General features: G+C 43.9%; 1 protein-coding gene across 2 annotated transcripts in view; it reads right to left on the reverse strand.

Annotated features, from left to right (window-relative positions):
* Window positions 1-843: 843 nt before the first annotated feature.
* CDK15 (cyclin dependent kinase 15) overlaps window positions 844-22,741 on the reverse strand; it is a 74,187-nt gene continuing 52,289 nt past the window's right edge. The window contains exons 11-13 of one of the 2 annotated variants that reach the window (XM_032415849.1): window positions 17,785-17,833; window positions 11,031-11,170; window positions 844-935 (exon numbers count right to left, since the gene is read on the reverse strand). In XM_032415849.1, the coding sequence (XP_032271740.1) occupies window positions 844-935; window positions 11,031-11,170; window positions 17,785-17,833 (281 nt within the window). Of the gene's footprint in view, window positions 954-11,030; window positions 11,171-17,784; window positions 17,834-22,741 lie in introns of both variants that reach the window. The other variant, XM_032415771.1, reaches the window with a different exon arrangement.

The following is a 22,741-nucleotide window of genomic DNA, read 5'->3' on the forward strand; positions in this document are numbered from 1 at the left end:
TGTCCCACCTGGCCTACCAGAACTTCTTTCAGGGTATGGTAGTTTCAGAAAACTTCTGCATAGCCCCCTTCCTCTTCAAGATTACCTTGGAAGGCTGGGCTACCCTGGGCTGAGTGAGGAGAGTAGCGGTGTCTGAGACATTGTGGATGGCTCCCCATCCGGTCCTTGTTGTTCTCCAGACTCACCCTGAATGAGAGAAGTCCCTGTAACCAACTGGGCAGAAGGGGTAGCCTAAGAAGTCGGGAGCAGTGACGACTAGATTCTCACAAGCATCGAAAACCATCTCCTGAGCGGGGCCAGGCCCTGAACCAGTCCTTCTCTGGCATTTGGGGGCAGGCCAGGTTTCATTTGCACCAGTCTGGTGAACAAGCATCCTGGTTTACCCCGGGCTGGGCCGATTTTAGCACCAAATGTCCCACATCCCAGGACACTCCTCAGTCTTGAGCAAATGGGGTTGGGTTTTGACCCGTGATTTGTCCTATCAGCTGATGGAGAGAGCTACATAGTTAAGGGAATGCAACATGCCGGTGTGGTACTTTGTTCCACATGTATCAGTTCAAGGCCTTAGAATGCCTTGTAAGTTCTGTCTTCAGAGTCTTACTACTCCTCTGGGAATGAGAGAGACAGGTGATGCACATTATCATCCTCCTTTTGCAGCCCGAAGAGGCTAGGCCCCCTGTCCTTAGAGTAGGAATGAAGAGCTGGACACAGAACAGAGGTGCTCTGAATCTATGAACAATGTCCTCTCCCCCTGGCGGTGATGGATTTTCAGTTCCGTCCATAAGAAGAATCACAGTTGGGATCCCTTACCCGAAAGGATGTTGGTGATGTCGTTCCCTCTTTTCACCAACATTTGCTAAACTGGGCTGGGTGGTGACCTTTCCGGTAGGACACCAAAAGGTCACACATTTCTGGCTTTAGCCTCACTCCTGAAACTGTAAACAAAGACTCCTCTGTAGGGAGGAAAAGAGAAAAGCACCAACATATTATTTCCTGGAATGTTTCACGGTGTATTTTTTATGTCTGTTGTAATATTTGTCACCTGAAGAGACATCATAACATGAGGCAGACTTACCCACCAACAATTCATACCGACTCATGGATAACTCGCTTTACTGAATCTACTAATACTTGTCAAGTGCCTCTTATTTGATTCAATTCAACACATACTCACCAAATGAGCACTTGGGTAAAGTGTTACGCTAGGTGTTGAAGATCCAAAAACAGGAATAGGACTGGGGACACACACACTAACAAACAAGGGCTGAATGTGAGATACAAGTAAAGAATTACGATAGCTCTTCTCTCACATTTCCACGGAGCGCAGGAAAAGCATGGACAAGTGCCCTTTGAACCGTGAAGGAAGACTCTACTTTCAACAGTCAAGAAATTCCAGGGACAATATTGCTGGCTGGAGGACCAGCATGAGCAAAGGCAAAGGGGAAGGAAAGTGTTTGAGGGAACTGCACGGTTAGAGCAAGACAGACTAGTAGATGAAGTTGGAAAAATGAGCTGGAACCAGATGGTAAAGGGAGTAAATATCAAGCCAAGGAGTCTGGACATTAGTCCCAGTGATGGCAGGCAATGAGCATCATGCTGGGGCTAGATGTGTTTCGGAAAATTTTAAATCCTGGTGCATTAGTTACATTAGGCAATCTATTTGAATAGACCCTATGGTACAACTTTTATAAATTAAAAAAAATTTTTTTTGCAAAAAAAAAAATACACACACACACTAGCTTTGCTCTCTGATTTGTTGGGTTAGTTCAGTATGCTGGCAGTTGGCATTTTTATAAATGTCTGCGTTCAAGTGTGTGTTGTTCCTGGGTGCTCACTACATGAAAATTCTAGGTCAAGTCCTCCCAAAGTTAACGTTTTAAGGAGCTCATCTGCAAAATGGGGATAGTAAAACTTCCTGGCAGGTTGCTATAAGTTTAAAGGCGATAATATATTCAAAACATCTTGGGTTGTTCTTGATACGTAATATATTTGAATAACTAGTGGCCTTTGTTCCAAGCCCTCAGCATAGATACCATCTGGGAAAAACAACAGCCACGTTGTCACCAAAGCAATTGTCATCACAAACCTACGCAAGACCTCTTTTCACTTGGGCATTGCTTTTCCAAGGCTCACAATCTGCACGAACCTGGAGTGCTCTAAATAGTGTGCAATTTAACAAAAAGATAAGCATCTAGCTTTGGCACACCAAAAGCCTAAGGTGCCTTAATAATATTGTTTGCTGGAAGCTGCTCACACCCAAAGAGCGGAAATAAACCTGCAGGGCCATCTCTGCCTCCCTTGGTCTAGACATCTGCTTTGGATGCCACGAGTAGTCTGGGGCCTTGAGTCTTTGGGTTCGGCATTACACCTTTGCTAGGCTATAAAGGGGAGACGTCAAGTTTTGTTGGTATGCATAATACATCTTCACAGTACATTATAATACACAATTCTGTATTCTACTTTTTTCTAGCTCATGTCATAGCATAAATAAACAGCTAAAATAAACAGTGTGTAAACTTCACAGATCACTCTCAAATCAACTCAAACCCAAACCACTTTGGGAATTTCCCTCAGGGAGAAGTGTCCTCTTGCCTTGGGGACAGTGGCATGAAGATTTCCCTCGGGCCTCCTTGTCCCTCAAAAGCCAGGGAGGAAGGAGAGAGGGAGAGAGAGGGAGGGAGGGAGAGTGTGGGGAGGGGGGGAGAGGGGGAGAGAGAGAGGGAGAGAGAAAGAGGGAGAAATTCTCTGGTGGAACAGTGTTGGGAAAGCAACCAGTTCATCAAAGGGATTCCAATTTGGCCCGGCCCCGAGGACTGCCCGACTCTAGAAAAAGAAAACAAAAACAAGAAAAAAAAAAAAAAAAAGGAAGAAAGAGAGGAAAAAGAGAGAAGGGAAAAAAGCAGCAGAGCATTTCTCCCGCAGCAATCCCACAAAAGCAAAACCTTCCATTCGACTGACTCCTCATTAGCTTACTGAATCTGACAGCATAATTATCACAGCTGCTTCGCACTTAGAATAAATAAATACGAAAGTGGGTGTTTAAAATTTTTTGAGAAGGGAAATTCAGTCATCTAGACAGTGAGTAGGACAAGTTTATTTAAAACTTTTAGATTCTTATGTATTTAGATCATTTCAGAACGAGATAATGAGATAGTTGTCTTTCAGTCTAATTGAGTTCCTAAGCTCCTGGCTGTTGGTTGTCACCCCTTTCAAACTTTGCTTTAACTTTCCTTCCTTTAGAAATCTGATCCTGGTGTCTCCATTTACTCTTCCTGGGCTGATAACCTGGTGAAGGCTGGGTGCACTGGAGTGCAGAAAGTGACTTAATGGGATTGAGAAGCTAAGTAACCTTTCACAGGAAACAAGATAATCAAATCTCTTTTACTTGCCTGTAATGGCTAAAAGAGAAAGCGCAAGCTGAAAAGAAAGCTTGGAAATTAAACCATCATTTCAAAATGTCTTGTAATTTCCCTGGCACTTGGTTTTTGCGCTACCCTTACACATCGTCAATCCATCAGCTGGAGTTGCTTCGTGCATTTAATTATTCAGAGTGCACACAGCCTCGTGACTATGCAGTAATTTTAGCTCATGTGTATGTATATAGGCTTCCATCTTCAAAGCCCAGAGGATCACACAGTACCACTTTAAGTTGAAGTTGCTAACTAACACGGAGTGCACTTAAAACTCTGACTGGGGGCACAGCACATAAGCATTTCCGATTAAAGCGGATGATCTTTCCTTTTAAAATTAATTAGTGCCTATTTATCTTTTCCTCTCCCTCCCACCTCTCATTCTCCTAGGACCACATTTATGTGAACCCTTGCATTCAGTGAGTTAAAAGATTTATAAAATAAACATTCTGTCAATCTGGGGTAAAGGAAACTAATATTAACCCATTGTGTAGACTGAGAGATTGAGGCTTTATGAAGGCCAATAACGCATGTCCTGCTGGAAAAAAAGAAGACAACTCAGGTCCTTTAGCTCTCAGTCCAGAGCCTGGACTCCCTGTAACATTTGCCCTACCTCATTCTTGTAAACAATAAAAGCAATACGACATCAACATCAAAGAAAACGTTGAAAAAGAAAAAAGTTACCCACAATCCCCCTAAATGGCAGGAGCATTTTTATTTTTGTATGCTACCTTTCAGTTTTTTCGATATGCATAATACACTTCACAGGTAGATTATAATATGCAATTTTGTATCCTACTTTCTTTTAGCTCACATCATAATGGCATAAATATTTCCATACTACCTCACACTCCTGTGAATTATTCTAAATTGTTATATAGTTCAATAGCTGAGTCAATATAACAACATTATCCAATTGGTTCTCTTAGTGTTGAATATTTAGATTGTTTCTTTTATTTTTATTTTGTAATTTTTTAAATACAATTATAGACAACACTGCAATGAACATGTTTATGTATCTAGGGTTCTTTTTTTCTTTTTCCTGTTCAATTATTTCTTTGGATAATTTCCAGAAACCAAAGTACAGGGTTGAAGGTTGTTACCATTGTTATAGCTCCTGATATGCATGTCATAAGGCCTTGCAAAAGTTGCCCCATCTTATAATACCACCAGCAGAAAATTATTTTACCACAATCTCACGAACACTGGGAGTCATTAGGTTGAGGGGGGAAAAAGAACTACTTATCAGTTATTTGTATTTATTTAATCACTAGTAAGGCTGTCTTTTTAACCCATGTGTTGGTATACTTTTTTTGTTTTCCTCATGTAAATTGCTATTTTATGCCTTTGCCCAATTTTTTGTTGGATTCCTGAAATTACCCTATAAAATTGAATGAATTCCAGTAAAACAAAAAAAGAACCATCATGGATTAAGAAGTCTTAAAACCCAAAGGTGACTGTATATTACAAAACAAACCCAAAAAGCAAAAAAAGAAAGAAAAGAAAAAAAAAAGGGAACAGACACTAAGACAAGATGACATTGAGGATTAAGGAAGAGGTCAGGGGCATCTCTATTAAACATCAAACTGGGGGCACCTGGGGGCTCAGTTAGTTGAGCATCTGACTCTTGGTTTCTGCTCCGGTCATGATCTCATGGGTTGTGGGATGGAGCCCCAACTGGGCTCTGTGCTCAGCGGGGAGTCTGCTCGAAGATTCTCTCCCTCTGGCCCTCCCCCCACTCGTGTGCTTGTGCATGTATGTGCATGCGCTCTCTCTCTTAAATAAATAAATATAAATAAACATGAAATTGAACCTTCTTAATTGTGAGGTATTAAGCATATTACCTGGGACAAGTGGAATCTTTCTTGGGAAGGCTCTAAAATAAACATAGAGCATAAGAGAGTAGAAAGGTCAGACTAGGGGGTCTAGACCTTGGTTCTAATCCTTGTTTTGCTACTAAGTTCCCATGTGATCCTTAGTAAGCAGCAATGAGTAGTGGGAAGAGTGGTTTAGGAGTCTGACTTGAAGTCAAACCTGGGCTCTCCCACTTACTGGTTGTGTGATTTTGAGCAATTTCCTTAGCCTCTCTCAGTCCCAATGTTCTAATATATAATGTGAGGATAATAACTCCAGCCTCACCAGCTAGTTTACAAATTGAATGAGAATTTGTGTGAAGCACATGGATGCCCAATACATGGCAGCCACTATTCTTCCTGGGGTGGTCAGGGATGCAATCTATATAATGAAGATATGGAATAGCAAGTCCCTGAGATCCTCTCCCACTCAAAGTGTCTCTAACTTTTTCCTCTCTTTCCAGGGTCTTCGCTAATGTACTGGAATCCCTTGAGGACATCTTTGAGCATGGAAGGTGAGGAAGTGTGTTATGGAGGACACGTCCTAACTCCTTGTTTCTTCCTGTACTGCTTAAGTACTGAATAATGGAGGATTTAAAAGGTTAGAGAGGGTGGTCTGAATTAGGTTCCAAACTCCTAAAGGCAGAAAAGAGAGGCCTGGCTCAGAATCTCCCTTCCCTCCCACCCCCTGAAACTTGGTCCTCTAGAATGGCAAAATATCCTGGTTAAATTTTGAATGGACAGTAAAAGCGAGAACAGAATCGATTTGAAATCATTAGCATACAAAGAATGAAATTAAATTTCACTAGGATATGGTAAGGAATGTTTAAATTGGGGCACATGGCTGGCTTAGTCTGTGGAGCATGCGACTCTTGATCTCAGGTTGTGAGTTTGAGCCCCACATTAGGGGTAGAGTTTACTTAAAAAAATGTTTAAATTATTGCAAGAAGCCATACAATAAGGAGTAAAAACCATGATATGAGTCAGGATTGTGCCACTATTATTAAAAAGAGGACAACTTCACTATGATGTTAGGTGGTATTAAGAGGAGGATGACATTCCTCTCCCTGGATGTCCTTCCTCCCCAACCATCCAGACCCCATAATCTTTGAAGGCCCACTCACAAAGCCATCCTGTATCCCCAGAGCTGGATTTAATCTTACCTCCTTTGAATGCCCAGAGCACTTCACACCTGAACTGTGGCTGTTTATATACTTGTCTCCTTTCCTTAAGGACTAGAAGCTCTTTGAGGACAGACTCTCTGACTAATTCATTTTTGTATCACTCAGTATCATACTAATGACCCTCAGTAAATCTTTAATGAATGAACTGGAACAGAATTCCCCACTATGTTAGAAATCTGAGTCTATGTGGCTCCAGAGTCTCAGAGATAAGCAAAATAATTGGAACGGGTTCAGAATAGAATAATGAAACAAAAATGATTAAAGAGTGAGAGAAACAGAATCTATATTGGGGGGAAGAGAGGTCAAAGGAATTCAGCCTAGAGAAGTGAGCTTTGGAAAGTGATATCAAGGGATCTTCAAATATATTAAAGAGATAATTAAAAGAAGGCCTGAAATTCTTTTATTGGAGCAAAACAAAAAAATTACTCAGATGTTAATGAGGCAATATGGATAAGGCTTGCTGAAGAACTTCCGGAGTATAGACACTAGCGTGCTGTGACATATGGGAGAGGTCAACGCCGTGCCTCTTATACCTGCAGTAAGAAAGCATTTAATGATGAGAAAGACTCTGGTAAGTTGTTTTTGCAAAATTACTTGTGAAACAATTGTAAGCTTTCAAGTTTTAGGATTTTTTTTTTTTAAGATGCTGAAACCTGTTTTAAAGGAGAAGGGGGATTTAGTCCAGGAAGGAATGGGAGAGACTCAAGTCTGGGATTTGGAAAGTAAAATGGGACCAACCCACAGAGAGAGACAGCCTTTGATGTCCTGATGATCAAGGACCAGGGCTTAAGGACCAGACTCTTAAATCACGTGGCATTTACTGCCCCAGATTAAAAAAAAAATACTTTTGTGGATCAGTGTCTATGGTTCAAAATGGCTAGCTTCCAAAATCAGTCTTAACTTTCCAAGGGTAACATTTGGAAGTCTCCCTGCAAGAACAGAGTGGAGCCAGTTTCTAGAAAGGGCAGCTTAATGATTTTCTACTCCCCCCACCCCCAAATCATTAAGCAGTGTTCCTTTCCCAGAGCCCAAGTTCATGCTGAGGGCAAAGGGAAATAAACGAAGAAGCTGAACCTGCAGCTAAGATTAGAGAGTTGCCAAGGACCTAATTTTAGGTCCTCGCTGCCCCAGCTGACATTCTGCGCTGCTGGCTCAGACACGAGGACCACAAGTGTGGCTGCGAGCCGGTGACCGAGAGGGGAGAGTATTCCCCTGGCCATCTGCAGAAGCAATTAGCTTGCTGTTGGGTGTGTTTTGAGAGAGACTACCAATAATTTCTCCATCAACAAATGTTTCTTCAGGTGTTCAAGAGTCAATAAGGGACCATGTCAGCGCTTGGCAGAAGTTCCCACATGCTTGCCATTCTAATAGTCATGCTTCTCCATGTAAGAGTATGCTCCAAAAGGGAACTAATCTTGGAAACCCCGAATTTTCATGGCGAGTAACCACCTGCTTTCCTCCGGCCATGAGCTTATTGCCACAACCCAGGGAAAGTCTCAGCTTTGGCGAAATAGACATGGGTAGATGGGATGGATTCTTGCACGTTGCGGGGAATTTCTTGGGATTTAGGCCATCCCTCCACTCTTCACATATTTCCCAGCCACAGGTTTCATGCTCAGATTGTCTTCTTCAGAGGGCAGACAATAAGAGCTGGCATCTCCCAGATCAAAGGGGAAACAGAATATATTTTAAAGTGACAACTCTGTTATCCTTGCAACCAGAATAAAGCCAGAAGAATAAAATGATATAAATATAAGCTCCTAAATGCTTCCACACTGAAATGCCACCAGAGAGCAAAATTTCCTGCATAATTATGGCAGGGAAACTCTCTTTACAAACCACTCACAAGAGCATGTCTTATTTTTGCACAATTCTTATGCCTGGGGCAGCCCACCATGGAGACGGAGATTCTGTGTCCCTGCAGGTTGGGAACTGTGATAACCGTCTGGTGCTCTCTGTCTGCAAAGGAGGCTCTTAATAAAGGCTAATTGCCCCGGGCAATGAAAAAGTAGGCTGGCACTGCCAGGCCAAGGGCGTGCATCCCTCCGTAGGTGTGTCCTTGATAAGGGCCACTGTGGTCAAGGTGCGCAAGCAACCGGCCCCAGCTGCTCTCTCGCTTCCTCTCTTTCTCTCCTATTTTCCTGGTAGCTTTGCTTTCCCTGTCTACTTGTCCCACGTCCTATCTGTCGGTCGGTCTCTAAGCCTGTTTCTGCACCCCCTCCCACATGCACACACACACCCAGTCCCGCCACCCCCTTCCCTGTCTCTTGGCGCTGGCCCTTTCATCTTCTCCCTCGGGGATTGGAGATGTCGCTGCAGGAAGTGCTTGTCGGCCGCGGCAGCAGCAGCAGAGCCCCGTGGCTTTGACAAACCTCATTTAATTGGGAGGAAGCCAGGAGAATTTGAAAGAACTGAAACATCCACGAAACTCCTTTTATCAGGCATAATTTAAACTCTGCATGGAAAAACCCCTATATGTATAAAGAAAAGTCAACTTCCCTCCTGCTGTGAGCACTCCTCGGCTCCCCCCCCAGCGCAGGCAGGCTCCTGCAAGATTCCATCTTTTCATTTTTCTAAAAGTGTCAAAGTAGATTTGGGCTCTGTGGCTGGGTGAACAGAGAAGGAATACAGATGGGTCTCTCTCTTACACCCGCACATGGGCGTGCGTGCTCGTGTGTGAGCGCGCACACACACACACAGCCCCTCAGTTGGTGGCTCTGCTTCAGATGGCCAGGAAGAATCAAAACCCAAGTTTCTAACAACACATTAGTTTGGACAGTGGCTGTTTCTTGCTAATTCCTTTTTATCAGGTCAAAGCTTGTGTCCAGGACATTTTCAAGGTCCCCAGTGGTTCTCAGTATGTGGAATAATAGATCCTGGAGGAGGGCCAGTGAGGGAGGTCTCGTTAAGTGGAGAGAAGGGAGCGTGAGTGTGTAAGCGTGTGAGTGTGAGTATGCGTGTGTGCGTGCACTCCTGAATGCGTATGTTTGCCTGGAGTGGTGGTTAGAAGTCCTAGGCCCAAGAGAAGAAAGCTGAAGAGGGACCGAGGGGCTTAGACTGGGAACAGTATTTTGGGGTGGGAGTAGGGGAGATCACGGGGGTACAGTGGGAGTTGAGGTACTGGAAAGGGAGTCAGAACTGTAGGTTGCCTGGGATATCTTTTGTTCCACCCATGTGCCAAATAGTGCTCCTCGGCTCCTTCCAAATTCCAACCCAGATTCACCTCCAGTCCAAACTCTCTCAGTTGCGTTATTCTAGTTCCTCCAAAGAACTGCCCTTAGCACACATATTCTCTCAACATCTGTAGCTGATTATGCACAGACTTTAGCTGTTTAGATATGATTTGTGCTAATATGTGTACAAGGGTGCCCTGTTTCCTCTTCCTCACCCCGTTTCCTCCCACGCCGTAGGATCCTTGAGGTCAAGGACAAGCCTCTTTTTTCCCTCAATTTTTATAGCACTTAATATGTTCTTGACACTTAATGGCAACTTAATAAATCCTGATGACTAACTCTTCCTACAGGGTTAAGTAAGACATTAACCCCAGTTGTATGATTATGGTTATTTTTGGAGATCCTAAATAACTCATTTTAATAATAAAATGCCTCAAGACGTCCCAAACTCAGAGCTTTGGGCTGTGGCAGGACAATGTCCTAGATACAGTGGAGTCACGTTTGCAGACCCTGGAGGCTTTGGCCAGACTGTATGTCTAGGCCTCTTAGGCAGCAGCTCCCCACTCTATCCTCATTGTCACCCCACATGCCATCCCAGGGCCCTCTTCCCAGTCCGAGCCCCTACTCCTTCCTTATTAGCTTTCTTGTCTCCTGCTTAGGGCTTCTAAAAATTGTTTTCATTGCATGGTGACTTTTTCCAAAGAAACCCCACCTAAGGACGGTCCCCCTCAAACAGCCGAGCCAGGACCACACTGCCCACATCCTCTGCCCAGCCCTTCCCGGCCACATTCTGAGAAACATGAGGAGAGCTCCAGCCACATGATCCCTCAGCAGATTTCAGATTCGGAGGATGACTTCAGGCCCAGGCAGCAAGGCTGATTTCAGGGTAACTTGTGTTTCCCCGTGGGCGTCGGGCCTGGGAGGACGTGCCCCTCCCCCCAGCGCCCCACCGGGCACTTCCCTCAGCAGCATCAAATTACCAATCAAGACAGGCCCGCCCTCCTCTTGTGACATCTCCATGTTACCTATCATCTTACTCTCTCTAGAGAGAGAAGGGGGTTGTTGCAAACTTTGGTTTTGCTTCTCCTGACAGATGCTAGGGAAAACAAACAACTCAGAGGCAACTTTCATCTCATCCAGTTTCTAAGAGTGTCTACGTGAAATGTTTGGATCGTTACAAGGAGGTCTGTGTCACCTCAACCCACCAGTGTTTTTGAGTTTTAGGGACTCTCACAGAAAACTCAGGCAAGATTGGGTCCCCTCATGTTTCTCCCAGGTAAATCGATCCCTAAGCTCATTTCTGGTTGCAAGTACTATGATTCCCCAGTGCTCGGAGAAAACACTTAGACCCTGAGACTTACATGTGTGCATGTACACACACACACACACACACACAGGTCCCTCACTCACCATCGGGGAGCTGGTGCAGCTGAGATGGCAAGGCACTGAAATAGTCATGAACCAGGGCCTCCTGGGCAGAGACGCGGTCTCTAGGAAAGCCTCTCAGCATCTGGGAGGCCAGGTCTTCAGCTTCAGGAACCCTGCCCAACCTGGAAAAATGGAAGAGAAAAATAGTTTCTCCAAAGGCCTCCCTTCTGAAAAATAAAGGGCGGAAGAAGAAAAGTAGAGAGAAGGAGATGGCTAGAAGAGCTTCAAGTAGGATTTTCCTGGGATGAGCAAAGTTGATGGCAAGTGGAAAAATACCGCCCCCCCCCCCCAACTGGAACTCTTAGCTATCCTCAGTATGCTCTCCTTCAGCCTCCACCTCCCCATGGGCTCCGGGTACCATGTATACATACATAAAGGACCCAGAAATATAATTACAGAAGCAGAAATGTGTAACTAAGGATACTGCCTTGGGGGACAGTGCCCACCAAGCAGAAAAGCCCAACTGGATATATGGTCCCAGGGCTGCAAGCGTAGCATCCTGGAGGAGAGGGAGGGAAAGAGGTAATTTTGGAGGGTGAAGCTTGGGTGGAAAACACCCTTATTTACAGTGTTTCTGCAGCTCAGCCCCCAGGGTATTACCTAAGAAGCTCTCTTGGTCCCCCCTGAAATGGAGCATAGAAAGAGAGATAGCTAAGTGCCCAGGTTACAGTAAGGACAAATCCTCAAGTTGACCTGCGTTGAACTGTAAATTTGGAGATGAGCAAATCTATTAGTTGAACAATGACCATGTGCTGGTAGGTGGTTGGTTCTGGAAGACACAGGGAAGACTCTGCCTTCTGGCAGCTTAGTCTAGGGGAGGAGTCGGACACTAACCAAATTATCATAGAGACTCATAAGTACGTGCGCAGAAGAGGCCCAGATGTCTGACTCAGAGTGGGAAGAGCTGGTCAGGGAAGGCTTCCCTGAGGAAGAAGCATTTGAGCTGAGTGCTGAAGGCGGGGGAGAGGCAGGTAGTGCACCATACAGACCCCGGGGATGAGGGGAGAAGAGTGAGTTTAAGGAGAAGAGGAAAGGCCAGTTGGCTGGCCTGGGACCAAGGGGGAGAGGGGACAGATATGAAGCTGGAAGAGTGGCAGGGGCTGATCCTGCAGGACTTGCGAGTCTTAATTTTCCTATTTACTTATAACGTTTGAAAGTCTTTGCTAATCTAGTGCCAATCATTTAAATACATCTATCTCTAGAGCCCATAGTCGGGTTTACAAGTGGAAAGCCACGAGACACAAAACTGTGCAGGAGGCAATTAACCACAGGACTGATGTCCGACATTCAGAATTAGGTTGCACGGCCACGCAAATCCCCAGTTAGGCAAAAATAAATGGGCTTATTTAATGTTGAATATACATACCAACCTAAATCGACAAAGAACTGATACCCTTCCCCTTCCCGGGTGCCATGATGCAGTGATGCTGGAAATCCTGGCCCAGAGATGTAAATGGCCTAAATTTTGCATAAGATTTACCTAAGAAACTTTCAGGTATCTGATTCCCATGACATAAAACTGTTTCTACAAACAGATAACTTTACCCTCAAACTTAGTGGTCATTGCTTCATAGACTTAAGAGAGAGGAAAATTTGCAAATCCCCAGTTCTTGCCAATTTCCAGGCTAGTTAAAAGGGAACATGGGGTGGAGACCTACTCATTAGCTTGCGGCCTGAGAAAAGGCCGGAAGGTATTTTCTCCATCCAGGGTGCCCTGCCCAGGCACAGGTTTCGGGCCAATGAAAGGGGGGTTTGGAGTGGGGAAGGTGGCATAGATCACTAGGACCTAATATCAATCTGGAGGGACATTCATGGAAAATCTTGTGAAAAAAATTTTATCTAGTCCACCCTTGCTATAAGGGGTGGGGTGAACCCACTCTATGAAACTGCAGGGGGTGGGTGGGAGGTTGGCGCTGATGGTGGTGGCAGGGGGCAATGCATCTATCAGCTTTCACCTCCACAATCCCACCCCAATCAATGGTTGGTTCTCTCCACACACTCCTACCCATTGGCCCACAATAATGGAATCATTACAGAATTGCTCTGTAGACAGGGCTTAGGAGCTGCAATCTCATTGGACAAGGAAGACCAGGGGACCTATTTTGAATCTGTGTTAGCATGGCACACATACTCTTTGTATTTAGCCTATGGTTATGTCGGGTGGCTGGGAAAGCCAGGGAGGGCTGATGGAACTTCTCACGGGGGTAGTAGGGACTCATCTAAGAAGAACTGGCCATTCCCACCAGGCAAATGAAAGAAAGGAGAGTAGGCACTGATCAGCAATATGAAGACTTCTTTTTTAGGACTTTCCTTTTCAACTAACCCAACTCTTCCCTCCAGGTTATATCAAGGTTTTTAATGGTGCCAGCATTCTGTTCAGTCTCATGGCCTCTAGGCTATGATTGCTACCACCCATTTCTCCTGCTCCTTCCTCCCATGGGCCAAGTGCATATTGGTCTTCCCTGTATAAACCAAGTCTGTGCCCTCCTGAATATGAGCCTTTACCAGCAGCACTTAGAGTGGGACCACCCAATCTGGCCAAGAGTCCTGATGATCTCTACCTTGTGATTGGCATATTGCACTCTCATTTGGGAGTTGAGATAAGAGCCCCAGGAATACAAACGTTGCTTCTTTGGGCACAGATGCTAATTTACTTCCATGTTTGTATTGTTCTGCTTCTCTCTGCCATCTATAATCTTGCTTACTGTCCACTGCCTTTATCGTCACATTTCTATAATTTGCCACCTCCTCTAACTCTTGCTAGGACAATTCTTCACTGGTTATAACCACTACTTTGGAAATGAAAGTTGGCATGAAAAGTGACATTAACAAAAGTTAATTTGCCACCAGCACCTTTCCACATAGGCTAGATGTTAATAAATATTATATGTTAGAGGGAAACAAACCATAAGAGACTCTTAATGGTAGAGAACAAACTGAGGATTGATGGAGGGAAGTGGATGGGGGATGGGGTAACTGGGTGATGTGGATTAAGGAGGGCACTTGTTATGATGAGCACTGGGTGTTGTATGTAAGTGATGAACCACTGAATTCTACTCCTGAAAACAATATTACACTATCTGTTAACTAACTAGAATTTAAATAAAAATTTGAAAAAAAAGACAAAAAAATATTATGTGTTAGGATTGTGATGTTAAAAAGTAAACACACCAGGAGCATCTTGCAGAATTAGGAGAACCCATCCACCCAATTAATGAGAGTCTGTTAGTAAAACCAAAAAATCTTCTGATGAATCCCTCCTTCTAGTAACATTTCTAGAAGCAAAAAGTGTTCCATTGACAACACAATACATATTTATTGTAGAACACTTACAAAATGCAGAGAAAGAAAATTAAAACTATCCAATCACTCTGAGATAAGCCCCTTCACTCAAAGATGATCACTATTGCTTTGATGTTCAGTTTTTCTTCTTTAGTCCTTTAAGTGGATATATTTTTTGTTTTACCAAAAAAAGGGAGATCATACTCTACATGTTGTTATAACGTACTTTTTCCACTTGACTATCTTGATCATCTTTCCAGGACTTTGAACAGTCTTCTAGGATATAATTTTAATAGCTGCATAGCATTCTGTTATGTGGGCATACCATAATTTTCATAGCCAGAACTTTATCAGAGTTGTTTCCTTTTTGTTGGGGGTTGCGAGAGGCTACCATTAAAGTCATGCTGTGACATCCTCAATGAGAAATCTATTTTCTGCACCTGCACAATGATTTCCTTAGTATAAATCCTGAGAATAGAAATCCCCAGGTTGAGGGACATACACCATGTTCAAGTTTTTGATTAAGAATACTAGCCAGTTGTACCAATTTCCACTTCCACCAGCAGTCTGGGAGAGTTCCTGTCTCTGTGTCATGGAAAACAAATTTATTCCAGTAGCCCTGAATTGCCACAGACCTCGTCGCTCATAAAAGTTGCAAAAAGAATTAAAATTGTAAATCAATCCTACAGGAAGTGCTGGGTGTGAGGACATCCACATTTAATTTTAGAAGTCCAGAATAGAAACACAAACAATAAGAAAAAATGAAAATCAGGCTCTGTGGTTGTGTGAAGCTCCGTCCACTGGCCATCACTCGACACATCTAAAATCTGGTGGGTTCTCCGGGGCTTGAGGCAGTAACCTTGATTTCCCGGCATAGGCTGGCTCTGAGTATAAAATTCTCCACTGCCATTTACCTTTCCAGTGGAAGGGAGTTATCTGTTTGCAGCGCAAGGCTGGTCATCATCAGTTCACCTGGGTTCTTTGTTGTTTTCCCCTAGATCCATAGAAAGAGGAAAAAGGGCAGGGATAGAGTGGGCACTAGTTTTTTCCCCAATTTTTCAATTTGTTTTTATTTTGAAGTAATCTTAGGTTTGCAGAAGAATTGCAGGAATTGTCCCCAGAGTTATATGTTTACCATTTTCCCCTAATGTTAGCATTCTACATAACCATAGTCAAATGATCAAAGCTCAGCAATTAATATTGGCACAAAACTGTGAACTAAGCTGCAGGCATTATTCAAATATCACTGGGTTTTTTTTTTTTTTTCAATAATGACCTTTTTGTTGTTGTTCCAGGAGAGTGGGTACTTTTTTAATGCTGCCAGTTTAAGACGTGGTAAAGCAGGCACCCACAATAAGAAATATATCCAATGCTAGGAAGAAACATCAAAGAAGCTGTCCATTATCTTCCAATCAATCTGACAAGTGAATGTGCACTTACTAGCCCATGTCAATCGGGTCACCATCGAACCCCAGGCATTGCCCTGAGGTGTATTTATGGCCCACGCACGGTTCTTCTGTACCTTGCAGAAATCTTGTGGAAAAGCCAGCGATACCTCAGCTCCTCTTTATCCATCACACTTGCAACCCGACTCAGTTGACAAAGTCACAGAGACCTGTGTACCAGATGGATCTGGGCTCCACCTTACTTAACTTGGTGACTGTGGCCAAGTTACTTCACTTCTTAGAGCTTTAGTTTCCACCTCTTGGAACTAGGACTTTGGTTTGCGAGGAATAAATGAAATAATACATTGCAAACATCGCACCAAGCATTCGTTCAGCGACAAAGTCCTTCTCGGAGCCAAGAATTTTCTCGTGGGATCATCTAGACCAGTGCTGTCCAACAGAACTTTCCATGATGATGAAATATTCTAGTTCTGTCCCCTCCGACGTGTTAGCCATTACTCGCATGTGGCTATTGGGCCCTTGAAAGGTGACTCGTGCAACTGAGCAACTAAATTTAAAATTTAATTTTAATTACTTTAAATAGCCACGTGTGTAGCTACTGTATCAGGCAGCACGTCTGTAGACATCATCCTCGATTCGAAGGTGTGAGCAAAGAGAAGCCAGAAGTCTGAGCTAAGGCACAGGGGTAGCTGGGACGAGGCAGTGGGCGGAGGTCGCGGCTCCTGCGTGTGGCCAGAGAAGCCAGAGGGATACTCAGTGCATCCAAGTCCTGCTCAGCCCAGGAGGAAGGGCTGGTGCGGTGATAGCAGGAGGCTCTGGCACTTTCTTTGGCCCGTGCAACAGTGCCAGCGGCAGCTGCGTAGGGTATTGAGGTGGTTTGCAGGTTTGCAATTACCGTTTATTTTAGGAGCCAATAGTGAAATGGAAGAAAGCCTGAGAGCAGTGCTAAAATCCAGATATCTCTAGCTGGGGCTAGGGAGCCTGACTGTGCTGGCCAGAGAAAGTTTGCACATCTTGCATGAAAGGGTAAACAGTGGTTCTGGGGAACCTGTCTCCAAAACATGGGGGGGTGGTTTCAGGCGACACAGTGAGCTTGCAGATAAGAGCAGAGAGCATAGCCCTCCTGAGGAGACCTGTCCCTCCCAACAAGAGGTCCTTGGTAGCCCACAGCTCTATGATCTGACCTCTCTGTGCTCTGATATTCACTCTACGTGGAGGCTTTTTTTTAAAGCACGTGAACAGTAAGCATGAAAAAATCAAACAAAATTCGGTTGGGTTAAACCCTACCACATTTTCAGGGAAGAACAACATTCAAACGTTCAGTTAGGATCTCTTCCCCTCTCCCCACCTGCAAGAGTGTGTTTTTCTTTGACATTTGAGCTGTTTCCCCTGTCTCTGACGTTTTCCTCACTGCCCTTTTTGCCTCCTCACTGAAGCAAAAAGAACAGAGCCTCGGCTAATTACTCTCAGATCAAATAATACTGGTTATTGTAATTGGTCATTGTCCGAAAACACTGAGTTCTTCTTAGCCCTGAGGTTGCCTGGCAGGGCTTAGTTAGCTAACTATTCCGGGAATGTCTCTATTATCTGTTTTACTTTGTAAAAGAAACTAGGGATTTGTTGAAAGCTGGTAATAAAAGTCTGCCCTGGTCTGAGCCGAGGCTGCGTGGAGAGGGCCTGGGAAAGCATGACCTCCATGAATCAAGCTGCACCCCCCTCCAATAGCCACTCAATGATGTTATTTGGTTTCTCTGTGTTGAAGAATAATAAACCCACTAGGTTTTCTTGCAGGCCAACACTCCCTCATTCTCAGGGCCTCGGGCATGGTCGAGGGGTACAAAACAATTTTAATGACCAAACTCACTGAAAGTAAAATGGTTCATAGAGAAAAACTGACACACTCACAGGTGGCTGGCTGTCCCGGAGGCATCTTCCTGGGCCCCACGGCCCCCAGAGATCCAGGTGCTCAAGGACTGCGTGTTCAGTGGACTGAGGTCCAGGGGACTGAGGCCCTGCTTTTAAGAGAAGCTTTCCAAGGTGGTGCTTACCTGTTCCAGACATTCTGAAGGCTTCGAGGCTTAGGCAGTGGGAACCATTCTGGAAAGCATACACAGACACATTAAAAACCAAAAAACAACCCTAAAATCCTATTGCCAAAATATTATTAAAATTCTACATGTTCTTCTTGGCTTGGGCAAAGAGAGTTCAAGCATCAGGTAGGCAGAGTGAACACTGAATTTTCATGATTCTGTGGGAGGTCACTATTATGGGTTGGATTGGGTCCCCCTAAAATGGATACATCAAGGTACCTCAGAATCTGACCTTATATGGAAATAGGTCATTGCAGTTATAATTAGTTAAGATGAGGTCATGGGCGTATGCCCTAAACCACTGTGACTGGTGTCCTCATAAAAAAAGGGAAAATTTGGACACAGAGGCAGACACATATAAGAGAAATGACACAAAAGGTCCCAAGGAGAAGACAAGCCAAGGAGAGAGGCCCGGAACAGATGCTTCCCTCAGGGCCCTCAGAACTGAAGCATCCCACCAACACCTCAACTTTAGATCTATCTAGCTTCCAGCACTGTGAGACAACAAATTTCTGTGGCGTAAGCCACTCAGAGTGTGTGGTACTTCGTCATGGCAGCCCTCGCGAACTAATAGTCACAATATTCACTGAAGTCAACACACATTTAACATCTACTGTGTGCAGAACATGTACCAGGCGCTGGGGAGAATACAAAAGAAACCAACAGAAACCTCCCCACCCTTGCAGAGCCAACAATTCATTTGAGAACAAAGCATGCATGTGTACACACAACATACGTGAAAAGTCAGGTGATGAGCGACGGGGCTGTCTCAAAGGCTCAAAAGTGGTAAAAAGGAATGAGACTAATTTTATATGTCACTTGCAGTAAAAATGGAAGTGAATTCTGGCTTGAATAATCCAAAATGGATGATGATAAGATTTGTCATTTTCTTTGGGCACTCTTTACAACGTTTACATGTGAACACGTCTGTTTCTATTATTCTTGGTATTGACACTATTTAACCCAAAATAAAACCACCATAAAAAGGGACAATTTCTCATTCATTCAAGAAGTACTAACTGAAAGCTTACTCTATGTGAGGGTGTTAAGAGGAGCTGCAGGGCTATAAGACGATGCTCCTTATCAGATTCCTCTATTTCCTGCTCCAAATCGAGAAAAGAGTATTTTAACTCTCATTTAAAATGATGTTTCTGCTTTCTGCTTTTCTTGGGCCTGAAATGTAAGTGTTTTGTTTTTAAAAGATCTCTTCTTCCAGCTCTTATAGGAATGGAATACACCAATGCTGTTTATCCAACAAAGAATTTAATCCTAGTTGGGCAAATAATGATTTTTATAATGCTGGTATATTCACGTCTGTATATGCATTAAAAAAGACCTGGAATACTATCCGTCTGATAGTGATAATGGTTCTGAGGTTTACCCCTTTACTTCTTTTTTCTTAAATCTATTTTTTAAAATAAAAAAACACATTATTTTGTAAAAAAAAAACCACATTATTTTGTAACTTCGAAAGTAAGTTCAATTAAAAATAGAACTTATAGTGCCAAGACTTGTAGAGTGAAAGGAGTGATCAAAGAAAGTGATTTCAGCAGAGTTTTCAAGGTCAGGTGTAATCAAATGAGAACCACTGTTGGCGGTTTCATAGTCCCATGTGGGCACAAAGGGGAGCGCTTGTATATACAGCTTCTTTACTCTCTCTTCAGATGATTGTGCCTAAATTCAAATAATCAGTGAAGATAGATGAGAATATCTGGTATCTGTTTAGAATGTTTATTTCTAAGCCACTTTCTGCTGCCTGTTTGCGGTTCCTACCTGGCCAAACAAAATTAAAGTATTTCCTCATTCAGTCATAAACCAATTTCCAGTCAACATAATGAAATCCATTTCAGTGCTCTCCCATGTTTTGTTTTTCCCTTCCTAGAGCCTGTTGCTCTGTGTTTTGGGGGCCTTTAGTATTTTAAAACTATTTCCAACTTTAGCGTTGTTCTTGTGGGACATGGATTTGGAACTGGCTGAGTTAGGGCTTGAACACTGCACCTCGGGTTTGCAACGGCGGCTGCAGCTTCGCTGAGACCTCAAGCAAGGTGGTTTAACCATCACCACCTGTTTCCTTAACCCAAGTTGGAGGTCATATTCACCTCTCAAGGACAAAATTATTTATTGAATTTATTGGGATTTGTGAGATAATGAATGTAGAGTGCCTTTTGTGAGCACGAAACAAAATAATCCTATTCTTCCTTTTCTTCCTTTGAGAAGTGGTGGGCAATGGACAGCTCGTGCAGTTAGGACCCTGGAGCTGGGTTTTGAGCGCGTAGTGTGGCGCTTACCCGCTGTGTAACCTGGGGGTGTTGCTTGACCCCCCAGAGCCTCAGTGTATCTCATCCCATCTACAGAAGGCGGATGATTATAGCTCCTGCTCATTGGGCTCTTGTGAGAATCAGGACGGTAAGGGTAACGTTAGTACTTCCTCACCCTTTGCCTCTTTCCTTTCTGCCTCTTCTCTGGTCTGATGTACCATGTAGTCCTCTCTCCGCTCAGGTGTTTCTGCCCTGTGGTTCTCCTCCAGTAACTTGCAGTTTCATTGCACTGAAATTCTAACGCGCTCTGAGCTCTAGTTCTTACAAGGCCCACCTGATTTCTCCCGAGTCTTCAGTGTGGGCTGGAGGGGTGCTTCTTAGCTGCGTGCTATAGTAACACGAACACGGGCCCAGGTTCAAATCTCCCTTCTGCCACTGTGAGCTCTGAGATTCGGGGGAAATTAGCCTCTCTGGTTTAGTAACTCAGAAGTTGCAAATCTGTAAAATGGGAATGCTTTTCTAGTTGCTTGGGAGGATTAGATAAAATGAAGCACTTGGTATATAGTAGGGGCTCAACAAATGTTAGTCTTAATCCTTTTTCTTTTTTTTTTCCCCTCTTGTTTTCATCTCACTTTGAAGAGGCAGCATGGTCTAACACAGTGGTTCTCAAGCCAAGCTGCACATTAGCATCACCTGGGAGAGTTTTGAACGGAAAGGAAGTCTTGGCCCCACCCTGCAGAGTCTGAATCGGTGAGCCTGGGGACAGCCCAGCATTAGCCTGTCATTGTGTTGTCATTATTCTTAATAATCGCCAGATATTTCTGGTGTGGTGCCAAATGAGGCAGAAAGTGCTGGTCTAGCAAGGAGGGTAGGGCCGACCACTCATCAGTGACTTCCACACACTTCTCTGGGGCCCATTGCCTCAAGTGAGCTAGTTGTGAAAATTCAACCAATCAACATATATAAAAATTGCAGAACCGAGTGTCTGATGCATACTTATGTTTTCCAGGAGGTGAAAGAGGAGGCATGACAAGGGAAAGATCAGTCCTCAGAAAATCTGCCATTAAAGGGTGACCTGTAGGAGTTGTCCCAGGAGGCAGTGTAACGACATTGAACTTGGGGCTCCATGTCTTACCAGACTGTGTCTTCCCCCATCTGGTTTGTAGCTACATTAGATCAGATGGAGGGATTGATGGGCCCAGGGCAGAGTCAGGCTGCTGTTTGTGCTTGTTTGTGGTCGGCCCTCCCCCTCTCATGCAGATAACCTGATGCCAGATGACCTTGCCTCTCTCCCATTGATTTTTCCCAGTAGTTAAGCTGCAAGCGATCAATGAGAGAATGATCCATAGATAGGCGGTTTACACAGCACCATTTCAAGACGTGTTTGTTTCTCTGGCTTCAGGAGCCTCAGAAAGAACAGGGCTCTAGGTAGCTTATTTCCCTTCTCTTTCCAAAAATGATGGTGAATCAATAGACCAAATTTTTCTCCATCTCCTCCTTCTGCCTTTCTTTTTAAAAGAGTTCTCATTTGAATTCAAGTGGAATTTGAGGTAGGAATAGTGAAGTAAGCTGCAAAAGGAAACTTAAAAAGCCGAACATAGTAATTTCCGAATGGAAATTTTCTAAATTAATTTCTAAATGGAATAAAATTAAAATGAGGGCAGAAGTGTGGCTCCCATACTAAAGTAACGCATTTTTTCATAAGTCTTACTTCATAAGTGAAATAAGAAAGCTCATTTACAACAGATCCAAGTCAACAGAGATTTGCTGGTTGATAAAACATCACCAGAACCATCTTGAGTCTTAGCTCAAGGTAAAACATTTTCTGGTTTCTATAGTCTTACCACAATCACCCTAAGGTTATCTTATAATGCAGCCTACTGAACTACACCTCTGGAATTTCCCAAATACAATGCATTCTTGAGATACCATATATTTAAATAGCTGATAATGTTGTTAGCCTTATTTCACTATCTTAGGCAGTAACTTTAAAACTGCACTGCAAAAATTTGTAGCTCTTCTCCTACTCCCCCCCACTTAACCACACTCAACGCCCTCACAGCCGTGGACTTCCTCAGTCTTTGGCTCAAGGAGTCTAAGCTTGGCTCTTCTGGTGCTTTACCAGGCTGTAGATTCTTTCTGGCTGCCATCATCAGGATGCTGAAAGCCAGTGCTCTCATGAAGTACGCGCCTTGGCGTTTGAACCTGGCACTCCAACTCACGTTTGTAGCTTATCACTTTTCTAACCCTGCCTCAAAACTTCCTGTGGATTCTAAGAAAATATTCCATCCTCTGAAGCCTCTTTCTAAGGTAATGGTCTCTGCAGAGGAAGGGGAGGCCAGGCCTTGCTCCTGGGGGGTGGAGAAGGTGAAGGGAACGGGCATAATCAGAAATCTCTCGCTTGTCTCCTGGGGGCAGGGGGTGGGGGGAGTACCATGGTTAACAATCTGTCCACCCCCACAAAGGATGTTTGAGCTATAGCTTTTTTTTTCTTTTAAGATTTTATGAAGTAATCTCTTCACCCAACGTGGGGCTCGAACTTACAACCCTGAGATCAAGAGTCACGCGCTCTACAAACTGAACCGGCCAGGTGCCCCGAGCTATAGCTTGATCATGCATTTGATGTGTATGGTGTTTGATGATGCATCAGGTGACAA

This window comes from Phoca vitulina, unplaced genomic scaffold, assembly GCF_004348235.1.
Source record: "Phoca vitulina isolate PV1807 unplaced genomic scaffold, GSC_HSeal_1.0 scaffold1, whole genome shotgun sequence".
In the NCBI taxonomy this organism is placed as follows: Eukaryota; Metazoa; Chordata; class Mammalia; order Carnivora; family Phocidae; genus Phoca; species Phoca vitulina.